This window comes from Callorhinus ursinus, unplaced genomic scaffold, assembly GCF_003265705.2.
Source record: "Callorhinus ursinus isolate GAN/ISIS: 27379988/994484 unplaced genomic scaffold, GSC_fseal_2.0 scaffold56, whole genome shotgun sequence".
NCBI lineage: Eukaryota > Metazoa > Chordata > Mammalia > Carnivora > Otariidae > Callorhinus > Callorhinus ursinus.
This window is the reverse complement of record NW_027397118.1, coordinates 7,234,445-7,253,858: the sequence shown is the minus strand read 5'-3', so window position 1 is coordinate 7,253,858 and position 19,414 is coordinate 7,234,445. Positions and strand designations below refer to the sequence as shown.

Here is a 19,414-nt window from a genome sequence, read left to right as displayed (position 1 = left end):
AGGAGCTGTTCAGAGAACACAGAAGCCAGGTAGCAGCAGAGCATCAGCTGTTCGCTGAAGACACCTTGGGTGGTAGCAGGATGCAGGGTGGTGAGGAAGGGGAAGAGTGTTCTGCAAGCAGAACATAGTGGGAAGGGAATGGAGGTGGGGGGCCAGCTGCCAGAGCAGGGGGTTAGGGGAAGGGAGGAGGAAGGAGGCCCATCACTCACCAGGTGATAAACCCAGCCTCCTTCAGTGGGATGTGTTGGGGCTAATTATACGTACGTGTTTAGATGGGTTTTAGGATTGGGTGAGTTGATGTCTATAAAACACCCACCATAGTGCCTGGTACATGCTAAAAATGAACAAATGCTGGTTCCTGCAACTGCCTTACTCCCGAAAAACTAACATCCCTAATCACCAAAACAACAACAACAACAAACAAAACGCTGTTTTTATTGTTTTTGTAGTCCTCATTTTATACCTGCATTTAATAGTCTTCCACCACCCCTAACTATTCTTCGCTCTCGTCAAAGATGAGTCTGCAAAAATAGGTTAGTGCCAAAAGTGTGACTGACCTAACAAACTACCAGTGAGGAAGAAAGGGAAGAAGGCACATTTTTATTCATAGTTCTGTCCCTTTAGAATTCCCTAAACAGGTTGGAAAAGGACTTCTAGGAACTTAGTTTAGATTTCATGTTTAGGAATAGTATCATAAGTCACCTTTTCCAATACAATGAGATTTCCTAAAGAGACAAGATCAATTAAACTCACTTTAAGAAAAGGAAAGGAAAGGAACGCTCTCCCTCCACTAGGACAGAAGGAGGGAAGGAGTGGGCGTGGGTGCAGGTGTCTGCAGCCATCTGGGCGTCCATCATGCTGCGCACGCAGCCACAGCACCGAGCACTTAGGGTGCTTCCTCAGAAGCACGGGCCGGGGCCACATCCAGCAGGAGAGGAAGTAGGAAAGGCTCAGGAATCAAGTGACAGTTACTTAATCTTATTTGATCTGGTCAGTTAGGAGATGACCTTTAATAATGGTCAGCTCAGTTGTAATTACTTTTATTGGTTGGTTACATGAACATCCTTAGGGTGAAATGAGAATCTTACAATTGTCATTTGCATCCTAGTGAAAGCAGGAGAGGCCCCCACATCACTGGATACATATCCTAGCTGGCCAGTCTTGCAGTTGACCAAAAATCTCTGGGGGTAATAATAGTCTTAAACTCACAGCTGTAAATGTAGTAACACACTCAGAAGAACAGGTAAGCTCTAGTCATTGCAGCCTCAGAAAGCCAGTCATCCATGCCCTAAGTTTCTGCATTCTGTCTGTCCTGCTCGTGCTGAGATTGTGTTTTCTGAGTATTCCTGATTCCATTCATATTTTGTATTAAAACCTTAGCACTGGCTTCCTGCAGTGGTGTATGAAAAGTCCTTTTCCAGAGGCCACTGCCCTTAAAAAATAGTAATATTAAAGGGAAGAAGATAGACATGCACATTTTTAAAAGCATCTTGAATAGGGGCGCCTGGGTGGCTCAGTCGGTTATGTGCAGACTCCTGATTTTGGCTCAGGTCATGATCCCAGAAGTGTGAGATCGAGCCCAGCGGTGGGCTCCACACTCAGTGAGGAGTCTGCTTGTCCCTCTTCTTCCCTCTTTACGCCTCCCCTACTCACACTTTCTCTCTCTCTCTCTTCCCCCCAAATAAATAAATAAATATTAAAAAAAAAAAAAAAGGCATCTTGAATAAAATGCATCCAAAGGTGAATTCCAGGAGATTCCATCAGCATGCTTGCCTTTCAGACAAAACCAGGTGCTGGAAATGGGCAGAGTATAAACACTAGTGAAATGCCCACAAGAGTTATGGTCGTGAAGTCTCCGTGCACTCCATTTAACCTGCTGTGCCGCACGCGCCTGTGTCAGACACTCAGCCTGGCCCGGTGCCCCACCACGAACTGACTGTGCCAAGAAAAGGCTCTACTGAAAGGGGCTGGAAGCAGCTGGCTCTCTGCGGTGCGGTGGCAGCCGGACTGGGGCTTTGAGAGCAGACAGTGGTGGACCCCCGCACCTCTCCCAGGCAAATGGGATCTGACCTGCCCTTTTCTGAACGCTATGGAAACAGATTTGCAGCTAGGAAAATCAAATATTCATGAATTCAAGGCTGAGGATCTTAGTACAAAGACTTGAAAGAAGTTGGCAGATGGATAGCTGCCGTGGTGACAGCCTGGCAGGAGCACGAAAAGCGCTCTGAGGTATAAAAGAAACCAGTTGACAGTGGCCGCGTCCCACGGCCATCTCATAGCTCGGGTTGTGCGGTCAGTGCGGTATGTGTGCTGGAAAGAAGGCCGTGGAATTACCCGTGTCTGCAGTCCTTGGCACCTGCTGGCCTGTCTCAGGATGGCTTCCTGGCCCTTCTCCTCCCAGCAGACTCTTACTCATATTTTAAGACACTGCTCAGCCTCTTCTCTGACACTTGTCCCTGCTCCCCAGACACGGATCTCTGATTCTTCGGGGCCCTGTAGACGGAAGCCCTTGGTACACACCCCGCTGTCTCCCTGTGCTGGCGTAGAATCGTGCCTTTATCTAATGTGCTTGAGTAGTCTGTCAGTTCCAAGAGGTATTCACTTTTATGTCTCTATGAGCTGTCATGGAACCTAGCTCAGGATGCTCTGTAAAGCACTGTTGAATGAGCGTAAAGCCCTCGATCCCTCTCATGAGGCTGCGGTAGTAAATAACAAGGTCCTAAAACCGTGAGCATTGATCGAGGCTTGGAACCGTCACAAGGAGTTGTACGTATTTACTGTTTCAGTCAGGTATCGCTATTTCCAGTTAATCAAGGGGGATGAACGGTGGGAAATTGCAATGATTAGTACACAGATGCTCCTTCAGCATAGCTACTGTCGAACTGGTGAGAATGAACCAGACTTAGAAGACATAATCTTTTTTCTTTAAAAATTTTATTTGACAGAAAGCACAAGCAGGGGGAGTGGCAAGGAGAGGGAGAAGCAGGCTCCCCGCTGAGCAGAGAGCCCATAATGTGGCTCGATCCCAGGACCCTGGGATCATGACCTGAGCCAAAGGCAGATGCTTAACTGACTGAGCCACCCAGGTGCCCCTAGAAGACATACTCTATTATTAATTAGGTCTTTCATTAAGTATTTTCAGCACTTCTTCAATCTGCATATTTACATGATTGATTTCCATGATATAATTATTAAAGAAGAGATCGACCATTTCTTTATAAACAAGATTTATTTAACAGATAAGGAAATTGAAGCACAAGGATATACCTGTGGGAAATTGAACGACAAAATGAGCTTGGGATGCTTGTGTTCCACTTTGACATCTAGCAGGGAAAATATTCTCAGCTTCGAGCTGAGGCCTGTCTTGGCTAATTTAACTGATGATTCCACAGACCAGCAGTGCAATTAGAAACTGACAGAAAAGTACTGATACACATAGTTTTGAAATTATTGTGTTGAGTCACTTTCTAAGGAGTGCTATGAGACACAAATTGTTCTGTGCAAACAGGTTAAGATGGCTGGGAAGCTGCACACAAGAGCAGGAAAGAAGCATGGGTCTTACCCTTTACATTCACAGTTACTTGCATTCCCCTCATTTCTGAGGGAAAATACGTAGAAACCTGATGTGTGACTGTTACAGTTTCAGAGCACGTGCCCTCAAAAGTATGACTCTGGGGGCGCCTAACTGGCTCGTTTGGAGAAGCACACGACTCTTGATCTTGGGGCTGTGAGTTCGAGCCCCACATTGAGTGTAGAGAGTACTGAAAAATAAAATCTTGAAAAACGTGTGATGGGGCGCCTGGGTGTCGCAGTTGGTTAAGCGTCTGCCTTCAGCTCAGGTCATGATCTGGGGTCCTGGGATCGAGCCCTGTGTTGGGCTCTCTGCTCAGCAGGAAGTCTGCTTGTCCCTCCCCTTTGCCCCCTTTGCCCACCCTCCCCCCAACTCATGGTCCTCCATTTTCTCTCCCAAATCAGTAAAATCTTAAAAAAATAAAGTATGTTTCTAAGTCTAAGAATCTAAGAATTAAAGATCCTTTACCTTTATAGATAACAGCTATTAGCCTTAATCACAGAGATTCTTGGGTTGCTGGTAGTCAAGCCCCCTCACTTCTCCCGCCTGTATGTTGTTAAATCATAGATTTGCCATTTTCCCATCTTCAGGTTAATATGAGAACACTTAACCATCAAGTCAGAATAAAATGCTTGTGGGCCTGGATGTTTCTGGTTTGGCCATATGTACTTACCTGCCCTCCATTGTTCAGTGAACAATGCACCAGTTACCTCTACCCAGAGTACGAAGCCTCCCCAGCAGATGGAAAGTTGGAAAACTGGCTTGGTTTCTTGAAGCGACACAGTAATCAACAAGCACCTTACTCCTGATTCTTTGGACACATTTTTGGTATTCTGACAAATGAGTTTTGAGGATTTAGCTGTAAAAAAGGGATGGTTCTTGTTATAGCTAACAGAATTCTGCCAAATGGCTTTTTCAGTTAAATTTACACAATTCATTGTACTGAGGATAATTCTTTAGGATTAGTTCACTCAGCCCTAGAAAAGAGCCATGTGATAAAACAGGAACCCCTGGCAAATTCCTACCCAAAGTAGATGTCATTAAGGGATAGAAAATTGATTTTGTATTAGAAAAAAACAAGCCTTGGGAACACTTTTATAAGCAGTTGTTTCTATGTTTTCCTTAAATAGTATTGATCTTTTGTGTCTTTCTCCTCAAGTACGTATGGAAACAGGGCACAAGTGCCAAAGCTGAGGACTTGGGATCTGGTATGTGCTCGGCTCTGTGAACGCCACAGTTTGGACTTCCGAGTCTCTCACTTATGAAACAAACTTTCAAAACATGTTAGCAGGTTTACCAGTAAAAATAAGTGCCCAATAGCTTTCGTGGACGCCACACATGATTTTGGAGTGTTTTAAAGTCAGGATTTTCACCATCTAAGCCCCTTGGAAAAGGAAGAAGCATCAGCAATGCAGCCCTTTAACCAGAAACTCAGACTGTTGGTTCTTCTCCTTAGTGAGAAAGTTACCTCTGGTGGAAAAATCTCATATCTGGATTAGTGACGGGCTGACAAGTTGTGCTCAGTTCCTCTGACATGGATAGCTTTTTTTTTTTTTTTTTTTTAATTTATTAGCGAGGGAGAAAGCGCACAAGCAGGGGGAGTGGCAGTGAGAAGGAGAAGCAGACTCCCCACTGAGCAGGGAGCCCGATGCGGGGCTCAATCCCGGGACCCTGGATCATGACCTGAGCCGAAGGCAGACGCTGAACCGACTGAGCCACTCAGGCGTCCCTGGATAGCTTCTTCTATAGGATAAGAAATTTGGAGGCTTAGAGGGTGCAGTAAAAGTTAATGTGATTGTGTTTCAGCTGTATTGTTACTTTTTATGTGTTTTCCTGACTTGCATGAACTGGCTCATCACCTGGCTGGTGGTCTCAGGCAAGTGACATGTTCAGTTGACAGCGGCAGTGAGGGCGCCGTGGGCCTCCAAGCCCACGGGAAAAGATCCGGGGCATCGTGAAGTAGTAGTTTATAGTGTTTCTGCAGCAATAACAGAAAGTAAAGTGGCAGAGAAGTAAAATATAGGGTTTTTAACACAGACCTTCACACTTGGCCATTTAAGAAATGTCTGCTTGAAAAAGGGTTTCTGGTTTCTGAAACAAATGCATGATTGCCTAAAATGAAGTTAGGTTCTAGAGTATTTATAAATATGCAGCCTAATAAAAATATTTAAGTAGATAAAACAATTGGGTTTGTTCTTTGAAAATTAGGGCATGTGTAACTAAATGTGGCTCTTTAATCAAAGTTATTCACACATGTTTAAGGTAAAAATAAGTGCCAAACAGGAAGTTTGGTTCAAATGAGGTGCAGTAGTAAGTACTTTGAGTTGAAGAGTAACTGAAGGAGGAGGCTGTGGTGGCATGTGGTGGGGAGATTAGCCAGCCAGAATGTAATTGGGCTCTTGTTGACTGAACTCATCATTTTTCTTCTTTCTCTCAAGGTGTCCGAGCGGTTGAGTCAACCAGGAGTGGCAATAGGTTTAGCTTGGACCCCCTTAGGTGGGGAAATCATGTTCGTGGAGGCAAGCCGAATGGATGGTGAAGGTCAGCTAACTCTGACTGGCCAGCTAGGGGACGTCATGAAGGAGTCTGCCCATCTTGCCATCAGCTGGCTCCGCAGCAATGCGAAGAAATACCATCTGACTAACGGTGAGTGGCCTCGCCCCGGCCGAGGCACTGCTGTCAAGCAGGGAGGAGGAAGGAGCCTTTGGATCGTGATCCAGGAGGCATCTCCCAGTTGTGACAAGGATGAAGGTGGGCTCTAAAGAAAGAGTCACACCTTCACGAAAGTAGCAAACCTTTGATTTTGAATGCCCACAGAAATTCTAGCTCCCATGTTAGGACTATGTGGCTAGCGCCTGAACTAGAAACTGATTTTCAAGGGTTTGTTTTCACTTCTCCTTAGAGTAGAATGAAACTGTTCTTCCAGACCCCACTCTAATTGTACCACCCATTAATATTTTGAGGGATTCATTTACCCAAAACATTTTTATCTTTTTGATTCTCTTTTTCAGGAGAAAAAGAAAACCGGTTTAATTTTTCTACATTAAAATCCTTATTTCCTTTTTTAAGCTTCTGGAAGTTTTGATCTTCTTGACAACACAGACATCCATCTGCACTTCCCAGCTGGTGCTGTCACAAAAGATGGACCATCTGCTGGAGTTACCATAGTAACCTGTCTTGCCTCGCTTTTTAGTGGGCGGCTGGTGCGTTCAGATGTAGCCATGACTGGAGAAATCACACTGAGAGGTCTTGTTCTTCCAGTAAGTCTGAAGAAAGTGATTTATATGGTTTTAAATTTTTTTTAATTTTAAGTTTAAATAGTAATTTCCCTTCTTCCTATATATACCTTAGTTTTAAACACATTAAAGTTTTATACTTGTAACTAATGCACATTTTTCAATATTGAACAAATAAAAGAAAAACTAACAATGTTTTCCCTTCTACTAACAAAGAAGACTTATGAGGGAAAGAAGTTATCAGTCTGGTCATCAGAAATGTCAGCCACTGAGGTGAAGAGTGGAGGTTTTGTTCCAGTTAGCAAATTGTTAACCAGATAACTTCTATGTAAAACAGGATATCAGCTGATTTTTTTAAACTTGAGGCTAACTCCTCAACTTTTGAAGTCCCTGTGAGACCGCCTATAAATAACTTAGATTACTATAGTTGATAGATTTATAGAAAAATAAGTATAAAATGGAAACTATAATAAAGACCAACCATGTCTAATTGCTAAATTTGTAAAAAGTTCTATATACATGGGGCTTTGGGGCTCCCCTCCATACCCTAAACTACTTACAAAAACACTGATAAAAAATACAGAGAACTTGAGCGATCATTTAGGGTCTTAAGTCATTGATTACCAGTACTAGTTTACAACAGAATTTTGGTGGGTTCATAGCAAAGTGAGAAAAGAAACGAATGTTCTTTATCTTAGAACACCTTTATTTTATGAGGTAATTGTGAAAGTAGATCATAGAATCACCAGTTGAGAGATCACTAAAACTGCTCTCATTTCCCCAATTTTTAAAATTCAACCAGGAATTCAACCATGTTCTAAATCCTATTATTATGATACATTTATAGGTCTGTATTTGAAAGGAATGGCTGATCTCCTTTCTTCACCTTACCCAGGAATTACTGCATTTCAGGAGACTGTAACAGTGGTTAATAGTGGTTAATATTATCAGTGCTATTAAAAGGAAATATAAATGCTTTACTGACATGAACTGTTCAGCTTCCTAGTTCAAGATGTTAGACTAAGCAAAGAGTGAAAGGAATAACACAAACACTCAAAAATGAGTGGGGAGTCAGCAGCTGAGAATTCAGCCAACTTCTGGGAGATAGTTTCCTGGCTGGTGAAATAGAATTGGAGGTAGAAACGATCTTCCCAGAAGGAATCTGGGAAAAGTGTGAGCTCAGAGCCACAAGGCACAGACCAGGAGAGCAGGAGAGAGATGGGAAACAAAACCAGGGGATTCACAGAAATGTCCATAGAATAAATGGGTCTTCCCCTTGATCCCTTGCTCTCAGGGCAGAGAAGCACCCAGGCAAAGGCTTTCCCACGCCCACAGGGGAGAACCACAGCAGCTTTGAGGAAGCCCCTGTTTTAAACCTGTTCCGTGAGAGATGAAAAGCCTTTACAGCGTTTAAGAGAAAGACTTGCTAAAGCTGGCAGTTCAGAGAGAACAGTTCAAGAGCAGAGAATGGGGACAAAACTTGGATTTAAAACTTAGGTTTTAAAATTAGAAAACTATTCAGAAAAAAAAACAATAGAAAAAGCAGTCAAGCAGATCCAGCATCTAACTATCAGGCATTCTAGCAAACAGAAAACGGAATAGAACAAACTGTCAAAGAAATAATGGAACATTTCCTAGAATTGAGGGTTATCTTCAGATTGAAAGGGCCTTCGCCAACCAGGAGAAAGATTTCATCCCCACGACTGTTCAGATAACCGAGGAAAAAGCTGTCTCATCAGTCTCCTCAGTGACCTTCAAAACTCTGAGGGAGAAGGATTTTAAATCCAGTCTAGTATACACAGCCTTACCGTCAACCAAATGTGAAAGGTAGGCATGTTCATACGTGCGAGGAGTCCGTGGGTCTCGGAAAGTGTGCCGCAGCCGCACACAGAAGAGCCCTGACGGCGGACGACAGCTGTGCCGGAGGGCCTGGAGCAGCCGTGCGGCTGCAGGTCATCGCAGGGCTCGCAGAGGCTATCTCCAGGGCCTACGTGTTCTGGGGGGTCTGAGAGCTGCATTTGGAGTCTGATGCTGCTTAACACACCCCCCAAAACAATAATACTGTTATTCTCTCAGGTTCTGTGGGTCAGGAATTCGGGAGAGGCTTAGCTGAGCTCGTCTGCCTTAGGGCCCCATCACTGCAGTCGCAGCCATCTGCAGGCCACCTGGGGCTGGGGGTCTGCTTCCGAGGTGGGTCGCTCACCTGACTTAGCAAATGGGTCGTGGTTGGCAGGATGCCCCAGGTCCTCACCTTAGGGCTTCTCCAGAGGCTGTTGGGTGATCTCCAGTATGGTGGCTGGCTACCTCCAGGGCAGGAGATCCAGAGAGACGGTTGGCGAAGGCCCTTTCGATCTGAAGATAACCCTCAATTCTAGCAGCAACAACTCTCATTTTTTATGGTTAAGTGTGAAAGTCATACTTTCACAGTGACATGCGTCACTTCCCCCACAGTCTGTTTCTTATGAGTCACTAAGCCTGGCCCACATTCAAGGGGAGGGGAATTAGACTCCCCCTTTTGTGAAGGGACCATTGTGGACATATTTTTTAAAACCACCATAAGAGCGTACATCATTTGGGATATGGTTTCTTCATCACGTGACACAAAGGTTATGATTTTAAACCTGTACAGGAGAAAATAATCCTGGCACACAACTAAGCTCTGTAGGAATGGTATTTGTGGTCAAAATAATGTAATGATTTTCCAGACTCGACCTATAGATAAAGATTGTTTTGACTACAGAATGGAATATAAATACTAACCTGACAGTGTGAAAAGGAATCACGGACATAAGAGGTGCTCATATCTATAGAAAGCTTTTAATTTTCCCCCACTAAAAGGATTAAATAGAACACAAATTGAAACATAAAGAATTCACTGTTTATTAACCTTTTTTAGTGGCTTTCCTAGCTCACGTTATAACAGAATGATAGATGATTTAGATGTTTCAGAACAGCCGTGAAGGGTTGGGTCAGGGATCTCTCACAGTCTGAGGATGACCAGAAATCTGAGTAACTTTCTTCTCTGCTTATAGGTGGGTGGGATTAAAGACAAAGTGCTGGCAGCACACAGAGCAGGATTGAAGCGAGTCATTATTCCTCAGAGGAATGAAAAAGACCTTGAAGAAATCCCGGGCAATGTACGACAGGATTTAAGTTTTGTCACAGCAAGCTCCCTGGATGAAGTTCTTAATGCAGCTTTTGATGGTGGCTTTACTGTCAACACCAGACCTGGTCTCTTAAATAGCAAATTGTAGGCCCAAATCCCAACTTTTCAGAATTTCAAGTTATGAAGTGCCAGAAGGTACTGAAAAGATTTTTGTTCATACCGGTAGAGGTAAGCAAAGTGTCCCTAATCTGTGAACATGATCACACACAACAGTAACAAATCTAACTCAGGTGGTGGCTGGTGTTGATTACAGAAATGTTAATAAACTGATAAAAATTAAATTCCTGTCTTCAGTGAAATCATTATTGTCTGGAGAGGGGTAGAGCATCAGTGCCCAGAACAGAAGCATCAGTATTCCCTGTGAACTTGTTAGAAATGTAAATTCTCAAGACCCACCAGCAGACCTTCTGAATCAAACTATGGGGGGAGGGCCCGGAAATCTGCTTTAGTTAAGCTGTCCAGGTGATTCTGATGCGTGGTCAGCATCAGGAACCGTTGGTGTAGACCACTACCTCAGCAGAGTCACCTGGAGATGTTACTGGATCCTGAGACTAGTAACGTAGCAGGGGCACGGGACAAAGATGAAAACAGCACCAACCATTAGTCTTTGTGGAAAGTAAAGTATTCAAGTGACATGAAACCTGGGATGAGGTCTGCACACCCCCATATGGGGTGCTGCTTATGCTGAAGGAAGTAGCAATCAAAACGCAATTTATATCGGGCTGAGTGGCCCATGTTCGTACACATTATCTTAAAAAAAAAAAACACAAAGTCCACTCCTCAGAGGCAGCCGTCCATTCTGGGGTGGTCCCCACACTCGGTGCCCTGACTCTCGTCACTCCCCCTTCCTCCCCTGTCTGCCTGTGCCAGTCCCCAGATCTGGTAGACTCCATGCCCTCTTCTGTGACTGACTTAATCCAGGCTCTGGAGAACTACAAAGTCAGGCTCTTCTGCTGCCTCTGTAAAATGGGAACAGTAGTACTGAAGTCCGTGTCACTGAAGACGAACGAGAACGCAACAGAAAAATAATTCAAACTAGAGAATCTTTTATTACAAAATGTTAGAACAGATAGACTAAAATACTTCGGAATGCCTCGGATGAGCACGGGGTCTGCAAGTTACCCAAACACCTGCTGGTAAAATCTGAACGTGTTCTGGAATTACAAATCCAAATCTAGGGCTCCAGATAGGGGGCTCGTTATGGCCAGTGGGAGAGCAAGCATCCGGACATTTAAAAAAAGTTCCTTGACTGTCCTCACTGTTCGGGTTTTCTCTCTTCTACGCAGTCATCTTTACAGGGGAGGAAAAGAGGGTGCTGTTGGTTCATTTTCAGCAAGCAGACGGAGCTAATCCAAACGTGGATCGCGAGGCCTCCTACACCCAGCAGCAGCCGCCGAACACACTGAGGGGTGGGACTCACCGCCTTCTTCGAGTCCGGGACGCTGCTTCTGCGCCCTCCAGCCTGCGGCCCGCCGCCCTCCCTAACGGAGCCCGCGGGGAGCCCTGCATGTCCCTGGCACTGGTTTTGGTTTTTTAAATCTCTATTTTATTCACTTGGGCTTTCTTGTGACAAGAGAGAATTCACCATTTTGGCCAGTTTTAAGTGTGTAATTCAGGGACATTAATTACATTCACAATGGTGTATAACATCACTCTCTCCAGAGCTTCTCCATGATCTTCAAACTGTACCCACTGAATAGTAACTCCCCTTTCTTCCACCCACCTCCCTGGAACCGTTCTGTCTACGCATTTGCCTCTTCCAGCTACTTCATGCAAGACCTCCATCAAGTGCGTGTCGTCAGGGTTTAGCCACATTGACCACATGCATCAGAACGCGTCCACCATGTGCACACCGTGGGCAACATGCCCCATCTCCGTTCACCCGAGGCTATCTGGCTTGGTTTCGCCTCTGGGCTGTTGCGGAGAGTTCTGCCTCAAACCTGCGTGTCCCTGTCCCAGCTTCTCGGTTCTGGGCATATACCCAGAAGCAGAGTTGCTGTTCTCAGGGTGAGTCCTTGCTTACCTTTGTGAGGAACCCCCAAACTCTGCCTCCACACAGCGTTTGCTGCACCATTTGCCATCCCCATGAGCAATACACAAAGACCCCAACTTCTCCACTCCTCACCGCCACGTTTCCTTTTTGGGAATAGCCATCGTCAGGGTGTGAAGCAGCAGCTCTTCATTTTGACTTGCGTTCCCCTAATGACCAGTGATGCTTAGGATCTTTTCCTCACATTGTTTTTTAGAGGGTTATCCAAACACCCTTTGTATCAGCTGGGGTTTTTTATTGAAAATGTTAGAAAGTCTCAGTAGGGCTGGAGGTGAAGCCTCGGATGTATTTAACCAGTACTCTGCATGCCTTTTACTTATGAGCTTTCAAAACTTCAAGTATTAAAACTAAATAAAGCTTAAAGTGGTAATCAAGAAATTCTGTATGGTCCGCTTAAAACATAATACATTTTTTACTGGACTCTGCCTCTTGTTTGAACCTTACCGATAACTGTGTCAGGGGCAGAGGTCTTTAATGCTTTTGATTATAGTGAAAAATGCCATCTAAGTGATTGATCATAAAATATTTAATAACATCAGTTTATAAATCTGTGATTACAAATATGGTCTCCTGGTTATATGAGGGGTATTTAAAGGCTACTAAACATACCTGATTTTTTGTTTTTTTTAATGAGAGGGGGGCAAAAAAGTGCATGTGCTGAGAATACCAAAATTTCCTTCTTTCCTCTTCTTCCTTGACATTGGTCAAGACTTGCTTTCTGCTCACAGCACAGACTCTCTTCATGAGAGTGGGAATGCAAATGGGTTTCATTTCCAGTGCCATCTCTGGTAGTGGCTGCTAGAGATGCAGAAGATTTGGATTCCCATCTTTGGACAGTGACTAGTGATGTCTACCACCAGGAGCCCCCTATACTAGGTGGGTGCCATCCATGTTGTGAGGTAATCAAGTGCTGAGAGTAGAGTAGGCTTAATTCCTATTTTCCAGTTAGAACCACTGAAATGAGGCAAACTTTCCTAAAATTAAATGTGGAGGGGTGGGGAGAGCACTAGGATTTTTGGTGACCAAAGTACCTACAGCCACTCCCATACTTGGAGTTTGCAGAAATGTGGGCCTTAAAAAAATTAAGCAACATTATAATAAAAATCACTCACATCAAAAAACCTGTTCCCATCAACATATTAAACTGCCCCGTGATTCAATTCAACAGGACAAATTCGAGTTTAAGAAGATAAATGCAAAAGACCAAATTAAAGAGTATCACCTACCCTAGCCCTATACAATTCCCTGAAGAAAACACCAAGACACCCAAAACACGAGGCAGGACATTAATAGGAGAAAGAATATTGACTGTAACAAGGATGATTTAAGATCTCAAGTGAACCAAGAAATGTGGCTATAGATCTCATCATTCCTGTAACTGAATACAAAGAGGACTTACAATATAGTTAACAAAGATAACTTATTAGATGTCAAACACAAAATTTACTATCTTATCTTACAAATTAGCAAAACATGAAGTTACAATGAAAGCGAAAATCCTTCAGATTGCTACTCTAAATGTCCACCGAAACCTCTCCAGAAAGCGATGATAAAAGTACCAAGACCTTAAAGAAATAAAAAGGAATCCCAAGAATGAGAAAACATATATAAATGTTCACAGGTTATTTATAAATAGCTGGAAAAGATTTACATGGACAAACTGGACAAAGCAGTATCTAACGTCAGGAAAACTGGCTAAAATTCTAGTCAGTCCTAAGGTTTCCCAAAACCTACCCAAGGTCTTTCCAAGATTAGTAAAGTCACGTGTGAGGGCATGAGGGGGTTACAAAATTACATGATTTCAAGATAAGTGTGTAAGCACAAGTAAATACAAAGGACTCAAAAAATAAAAATGTTCTCAGCCATCTCTGAACGGACAGAGTTCCAGAGATCTAGTGTGTGCTATTTTCTAACTTCAAAACCCTACACTGAGCATTCTACTACTATCCAAGAAACACTTTAAAATATTGTAAAAACAAAATGATATACCTCCACAAAAGTATTCAATACATCCAATGTAGGGGGAAAATTGCTTTGTAAACACACATACTAACAGGAATGGACCAAGATACACATTTGTGGCTGATCTATTCCCTTTCACCACAAAAATGGCTACACAAGCATGTGATAACCAATTCAAAAAATAATGCTTAGGTAGGGGAAGAGACTACACAAATCTTCATTCTGAAAATGGTTAACAGAAGTAAATCCTGTTATTCAGAACTGCTGTTGGGATAAGGGGGCAGTCCAATTAATTTTAACTGACTTTTGAAGTTTAGTGTACCCATAAAAGCCACACAAAATAAAATGATCTTTGGTCATTCAGAAGGTAATTTCAGAATCTTGTTAGGTGCCTCAGGGTAATTAGCAACAGTTATCAGTATGGTGCTCTAAGGCGTAGTAATAGCAGCTAACATTTGTTGGGTGCTTATTACGAGCAAAGCACTGTTCTAGGTAACTTACTGGTATCCCGTGTAACCTTTTGGGGTAGCTACCATAATTAACCCCATTTTACACATTAGGAAACAGGGGCCCAAGGTCCCACAGCTGATAAATGGGCTAGAACTACAAGTGGCATGTAGGTCCCTGGAAGGCTGCTATAGGGCCCAGGCTCACCTCCATTAGGCTATGAAATACTAACTCAGTCTTAACTGTTTTTGTTTTGTTTTGTTTTAAGGGGAAAAAAAGTGATCAGCATTTTAACTTTATTAGTCTCCTAACAGAGTTGTGAAAATAAAAATGTCAGCAAGAGAGAAGAAATCAAGACTCTGTATACAGAGACCATATACCCATTCTTTTGCTTAAAATAAATGTATCACACTTCAAAATACAGCACACTTTTTTCGGTTATGAAGTACAGAATTGAACAGGAAAACAACTTTGGATTTTAATCAAACTTAGAGCTAAAGCAGACACATAAAAGTTTTAATTTGCCAGATATTCTTTTAATGAGAATTATAAAAGACCAAAAACATTTTTTGCAAACTGCCTTTTTTTAAACAAATGATTTGCTTTTGATTACAAACTGTGTAAGACGATGCCTTCTTCTGCAAAACCAATAAATACAAGAACAAATTTTAAACATGTGATTTGTCCAAGATATTTGAAAGAAAAAAAAAAAAAAAAGCCTGATTTCTTTTTTCCAGTATTAAAAAAAAAAAAAATCAGTATACCCTAAACTTTCAAAGAATAAGTTCAAAGGTATGACTCAGCTGGAGAAAAAGAGACAGACAGACAGACAAGAGACCATCTTACAGCTGCTTTAAATAGCTTCTGATAATTCTGCTGTTACCTTTCCTTTCTGGAACTTGTATCTTCTCAAAAGAGTTGAATGTAAAATATTTCTAATGAACTGATTAATGGCGGAAAAGAAAATACGTATTGAACACATATGTATAAACTTTACCATAAACAATTATGCATATCAAAAAGACACTAACTTTAAAAAGGTACAAAAAAAAGTGAGGAAAAACCTGAATTACAGAAAAGAAAGTCAAATTTATTTAATGAAAAACTAGAATTAATAAAAATTAGCAAATACACACACAAAAAAAATATACACACACAGCAGCACTATGTATTGACTCACAAAGGGGAAAAGCAGTGGTCCAAGACCACTCAACATGGCTTGTCGGTTAAAGGAAAAAAAAAAAAACACACGCGCGCGCGCACACACACACACACACAGCAACTCGCCGGCAAACACACAAAACAAAAAAACCAGTATTTTTCAACAGTACAATCTACAACACAAATTCAGAATTATTTTACAATGCTTCCTTTCTTAATACAAAAGATGCCCATCTTGGGTGTATATATATATTTTTTCAGTGGTTTACTGTTGACTTATTTTTAAATATATTAGTGTTACTACATGCAACTGTTTCCTGTATTTAACAGCCTTTCCTTTTATTTACCTTCATGTGTCTAGCTTCCACCTACCAAAAGTTTCAGGTTGACAGGCAGATGGGTGCCTTATTCTCTGTGAAACTGAATGCAATGGTTTTAAACACTGGCCAGAAAATATTGATTGCCATTTCAACACATGGAAATAGTTACATTGATGCCTAAATTGCCATTTTCTGCAAAAAGCTGTGCAATGCTGGTGTCAAAGACTAGGCAGTCACTATTCATAATGGCTGTGGCAATTCCCTCATGAATAGAGCGTGGAGTCGCTTCCCAAGTCAATCGCCGCCTATGACCATTTAGCTCAAGTCGATAAGCAAAATTTTCAGCTTGCTTGCGTGTTCCTATCAGCTGGACAATTGCAAAGAACTGCTGGTGACCATCGTACTTTTCCTGTTTCTCCAAGACTAACATGAAGTGAAAGCCAAAACAGGACTGCATCATCACCCAGTCAACAGCACCAGGAAGATTAATGTCTGTAGCAAGGAAAACTATATCCTCTCCCTGTAGGGTCGTAATGGACTTATGCTGATGCATCAGATGGGGCATGACAGCATCCAGAGAGCCTTGCCATTTACAGGAAGCACCAGGGCACGGACACGAATAAGGCCTAAACTCACAGAGCTCTTCGTGGTCTGCTTTTTCTGTGTGTGGCAAAGTTATTTCACATCCAGAAGAGGCATATTTACAAGGGAAGAGTACGGAATTGGCCACTTTCTCCATAGCCAAGTTGCGAATGGATCCCAGAGGGCCCCGGCAAGTCGGACAACATGTGAGCTTCGGGCGACAGTTGCTACAAACAAGATGGCCACTCTGACACTGCAGAATGGGCGGTAACACATAGTCAAAGCAGACCGGACACTCAAAAAGACTCGCCAAGTCATTGTTGGATGCAGTTGTGCCAGTCAGGGCGGGCACCCTCTGGGACGGCGTGCACTTCGAGGTTCCAGTAGGTAATGCTGTTGCAGTCTGGCGGCTCATTTCTGTAACAAAAACATAAATAAAAATAAAAGGAGGCAGGAGAAAAAGAATTACAACTATCACTTGTTTTATAAATAATGTTGGCATGCCAGAAATACTTAAGTTTCCTATGCAAAATGTACTGTGAGCAAAAGAATAAAGGATTTAAAAAACCACAAATTATGCATTTTGATTATAAGGAGTTGTATACCAGATAAAATCTCTTTTATCAAAATGTTCCAGGACACATGTAGAATTCCCTTTCTTAAAAAGAAAAAAAATTAAAAATCTGCTTGGATGAACTAGATGACATGGAATAAATGCTGAAAAGGAAACTGGACCATCAACAACTAAAGAAACCCTGTGTTGGGGCGCCTGGGGGGCTCAGTCATTAAGCATCTGCCTTCGGCTCAAGTCATGATCCCAGGATCCTGGGATCGAGCCCTGCACTGGGCTCCTTGCTCAGCGGGAAGTCTGCTTCTCCCTCTCCCACTCCCCCTGCTTGTGTTCCCTCTCTCGCTGTCTCTCTCTCTGTCAATTGAAAAGAAAAGAAAAGAAAAAAAGAAAGAAAAAGAAAGAAAAGGAAGGAAGAAAGAAAGAAACCCTGTGTTAAAGTAGCTTAAGTTCAATCAAATCGTTTTCACTGAACTTTTCCCTCCCTCTCTGTGTTCAATTCCCCTGCTCAGTCTATTTCTTTCCCATTCTGGGTCAGCTCGCAACAGTTAAAGGGAGTCACAAGCGATCCAAAGGATCAACAGGACATTAGCTTTGATTAACTCTGCGTAATGGTAACAGTAATCTGCTTTGGAAATAGATTTAGGGAATGGAGGGGGTCACCAGGGGAAGGGTATGCTGCCATCCCATCATCCATCTTCATCTAATAAGTCTTCCCCTAGAATTAACATCAGCTATGTATTAATCTTATTTCCTACTGATCAGTACCTCAAAAGTGGGAGGAAGAGAGGAGAAACGGAAGGCCATCTTCAAAAGTTCTTAAGTCTGGTACTTAGAGAAAGCACATCTTTCTAATCTACTTCCATTCCACAATACAAATCAGATATAATTTGCAAAGGGAAAGAAGAGCCAGAAAAGAAGGTAAATAAAGAATAAAGATAAAAGCACCAGAGAAGACACACACAACCTTGGGGACAGTACAGTGAACAGGTTAAGAATTCCTTGTACCCTAGGGTTCACCAGTGTTGCTGAAGCATTCATCAGTACAGTAATACATATTTAAGAGATAAATGGGTCACTTGGAAGAAATGACAACAATGTAACTCATCAGGCTAAATGAAAGATAAAGCAAACAACTTTCCCAGGAAACTACCTTTGCTAGGATATGACAGGCCATATTTGTCTCGGGGGTAACAAAACATCAGTCTACTAATGTCCTAAGACTGTATTCCCAATAACTATATAAGCCATATTTCTAACAAAATTAAAATTTAATGCCTCAAATTTAAAGCTTTCTCAATTAAAATCGTTATTCTGTTGCAAAGAATGTGACTGAAAAAACAATGCTGGTTACCAATGTGACCATATAAATGCAATTTGAGTTCTAGATTACTCAAGGATAGACACCTCAAGTGAGGGCTGAAGCTGCCCCCCCAAAAAAAGATTAAGTCCACTGTCAACTAAAGTTAATATTCTACAATTCAAGAGTTTACAAAAATACAGAATTCCATCATAATGTGGCTTATCACATGGAACTTAGGGACAACAGGAATCAATTCTCATCATCTGAAACACTGTATAACCCAGGTGTTAAGATTCTTTGTGCGTATGATGATGCACTCACTTTCCATCACTTGGAAACAATGGGCTTAGCATTGCTAAAATGCCCCATATATATGCTGTATGCCTGTTTCATGGTCCATTTTATACTGTTCACTTATGAGCAACATTAGAATTGGAAAAGTGGTTCCCTGAGCACAAAACAGTCTAAACCACCAATGCCTTTTCAAATCACTAAACCAAAACAAGCTAATCACATCAAGGGGCAGTAAAATCAGTTTGTATTCAACATAACAGAACTAGGAAAATATAAGCAAAAAAACACTATCATTTCATTTCCTAACCTAGCAAATAGCTGTACATTAATCATCAATCATTCAGGCTTATGTTACAATATATCTTTATTATTTTTCCAAACACTGTAGGAAAGCACAATTTAAATCCCTATCTAAAGACTGAAAACAAGTGAAATGAGGCCGGTATTTCTTGTGAATGAAGGTATTACAGGACAGCAGCTGCTAAAACCTCCCAAAGCTCCAAAGGTAGAACCCAGATCCATCTTCAAACAAAAAGAACCCAACCACACAACAGCCCTGCAGTAGGAACCAAGGGCTCAAGTGTCTATTTAGACAACCCTGCAGGAGTGATGACGTAACCTGAAGCTTAGTTTAAAAAACAGAGAAAAGTACAGCTGATCAAAAGAAACAGAGCTGCAAATTCGAGCTCAATTACATTGCAGCCACTCCCTGATCCAGATTCCACTGGCTTACAACAACTTTCCCGTTTCATAG

General features: G+C 42.2%; 2 protein-coding genes across 4 annotated transcripts in view; one reads left to right on the top strand and one right to left on the bottom strand.

The window, feature by feature from the left end:
* The window catches only part of LONP2 (lon peptidase 2, peroxisomal), a 119,619-nt gene extending 109,365 nt beyond the window's left edge, over positions 1-10,254 (top strand). Inside the window, exons 13-15 of the mRNA XM_025852359.2 lie at positions 6,010-6,217; positions 6,641-6,831; positions 9,840-10,254. Of these exons, the coding sequence (XP_025708144.1) occupies positions 6,010-6,217; positions 6,641-6,831; positions 9,840-10,061 (621 nt within the window). The 3' untranslated portion in view covers positions 10,062-10,254. The remainder of the gene's footprint in view (positions 1-6,009; positions 6,218-6,640; positions 6,832-9,839) is intronic.
* Positions 10,255-12,274: 2,020 nt separating this feature from the next.
* SIAH1 (siah E3 ubiquitin protein ligase 1) overlaps positions 12,275-19,414 on the bottom strand; it is a 34,498-nt gene continuing 27,358 nt past the window's right edge. For 2 of the 3 annotated variants that reach the window (XM_073884381.1, XM_025852426.2), the window contains exon 2: positions 12,275-16,912. In XM_073884381.1, coding sequence (XP_073740482.1) covers positions 16,062-16,910 — 849 coding nt within the window. In that variant the 5' untranslated portion in view covers positions 16,911-16,912 and the 3' untranslated portion in view covers positions 12,275-16,061. The remainder of the gene's footprint in view (positions 16,913-19,414) is intronic. The other variant, XM_073884382.1, reaches the window with a different exon arrangement.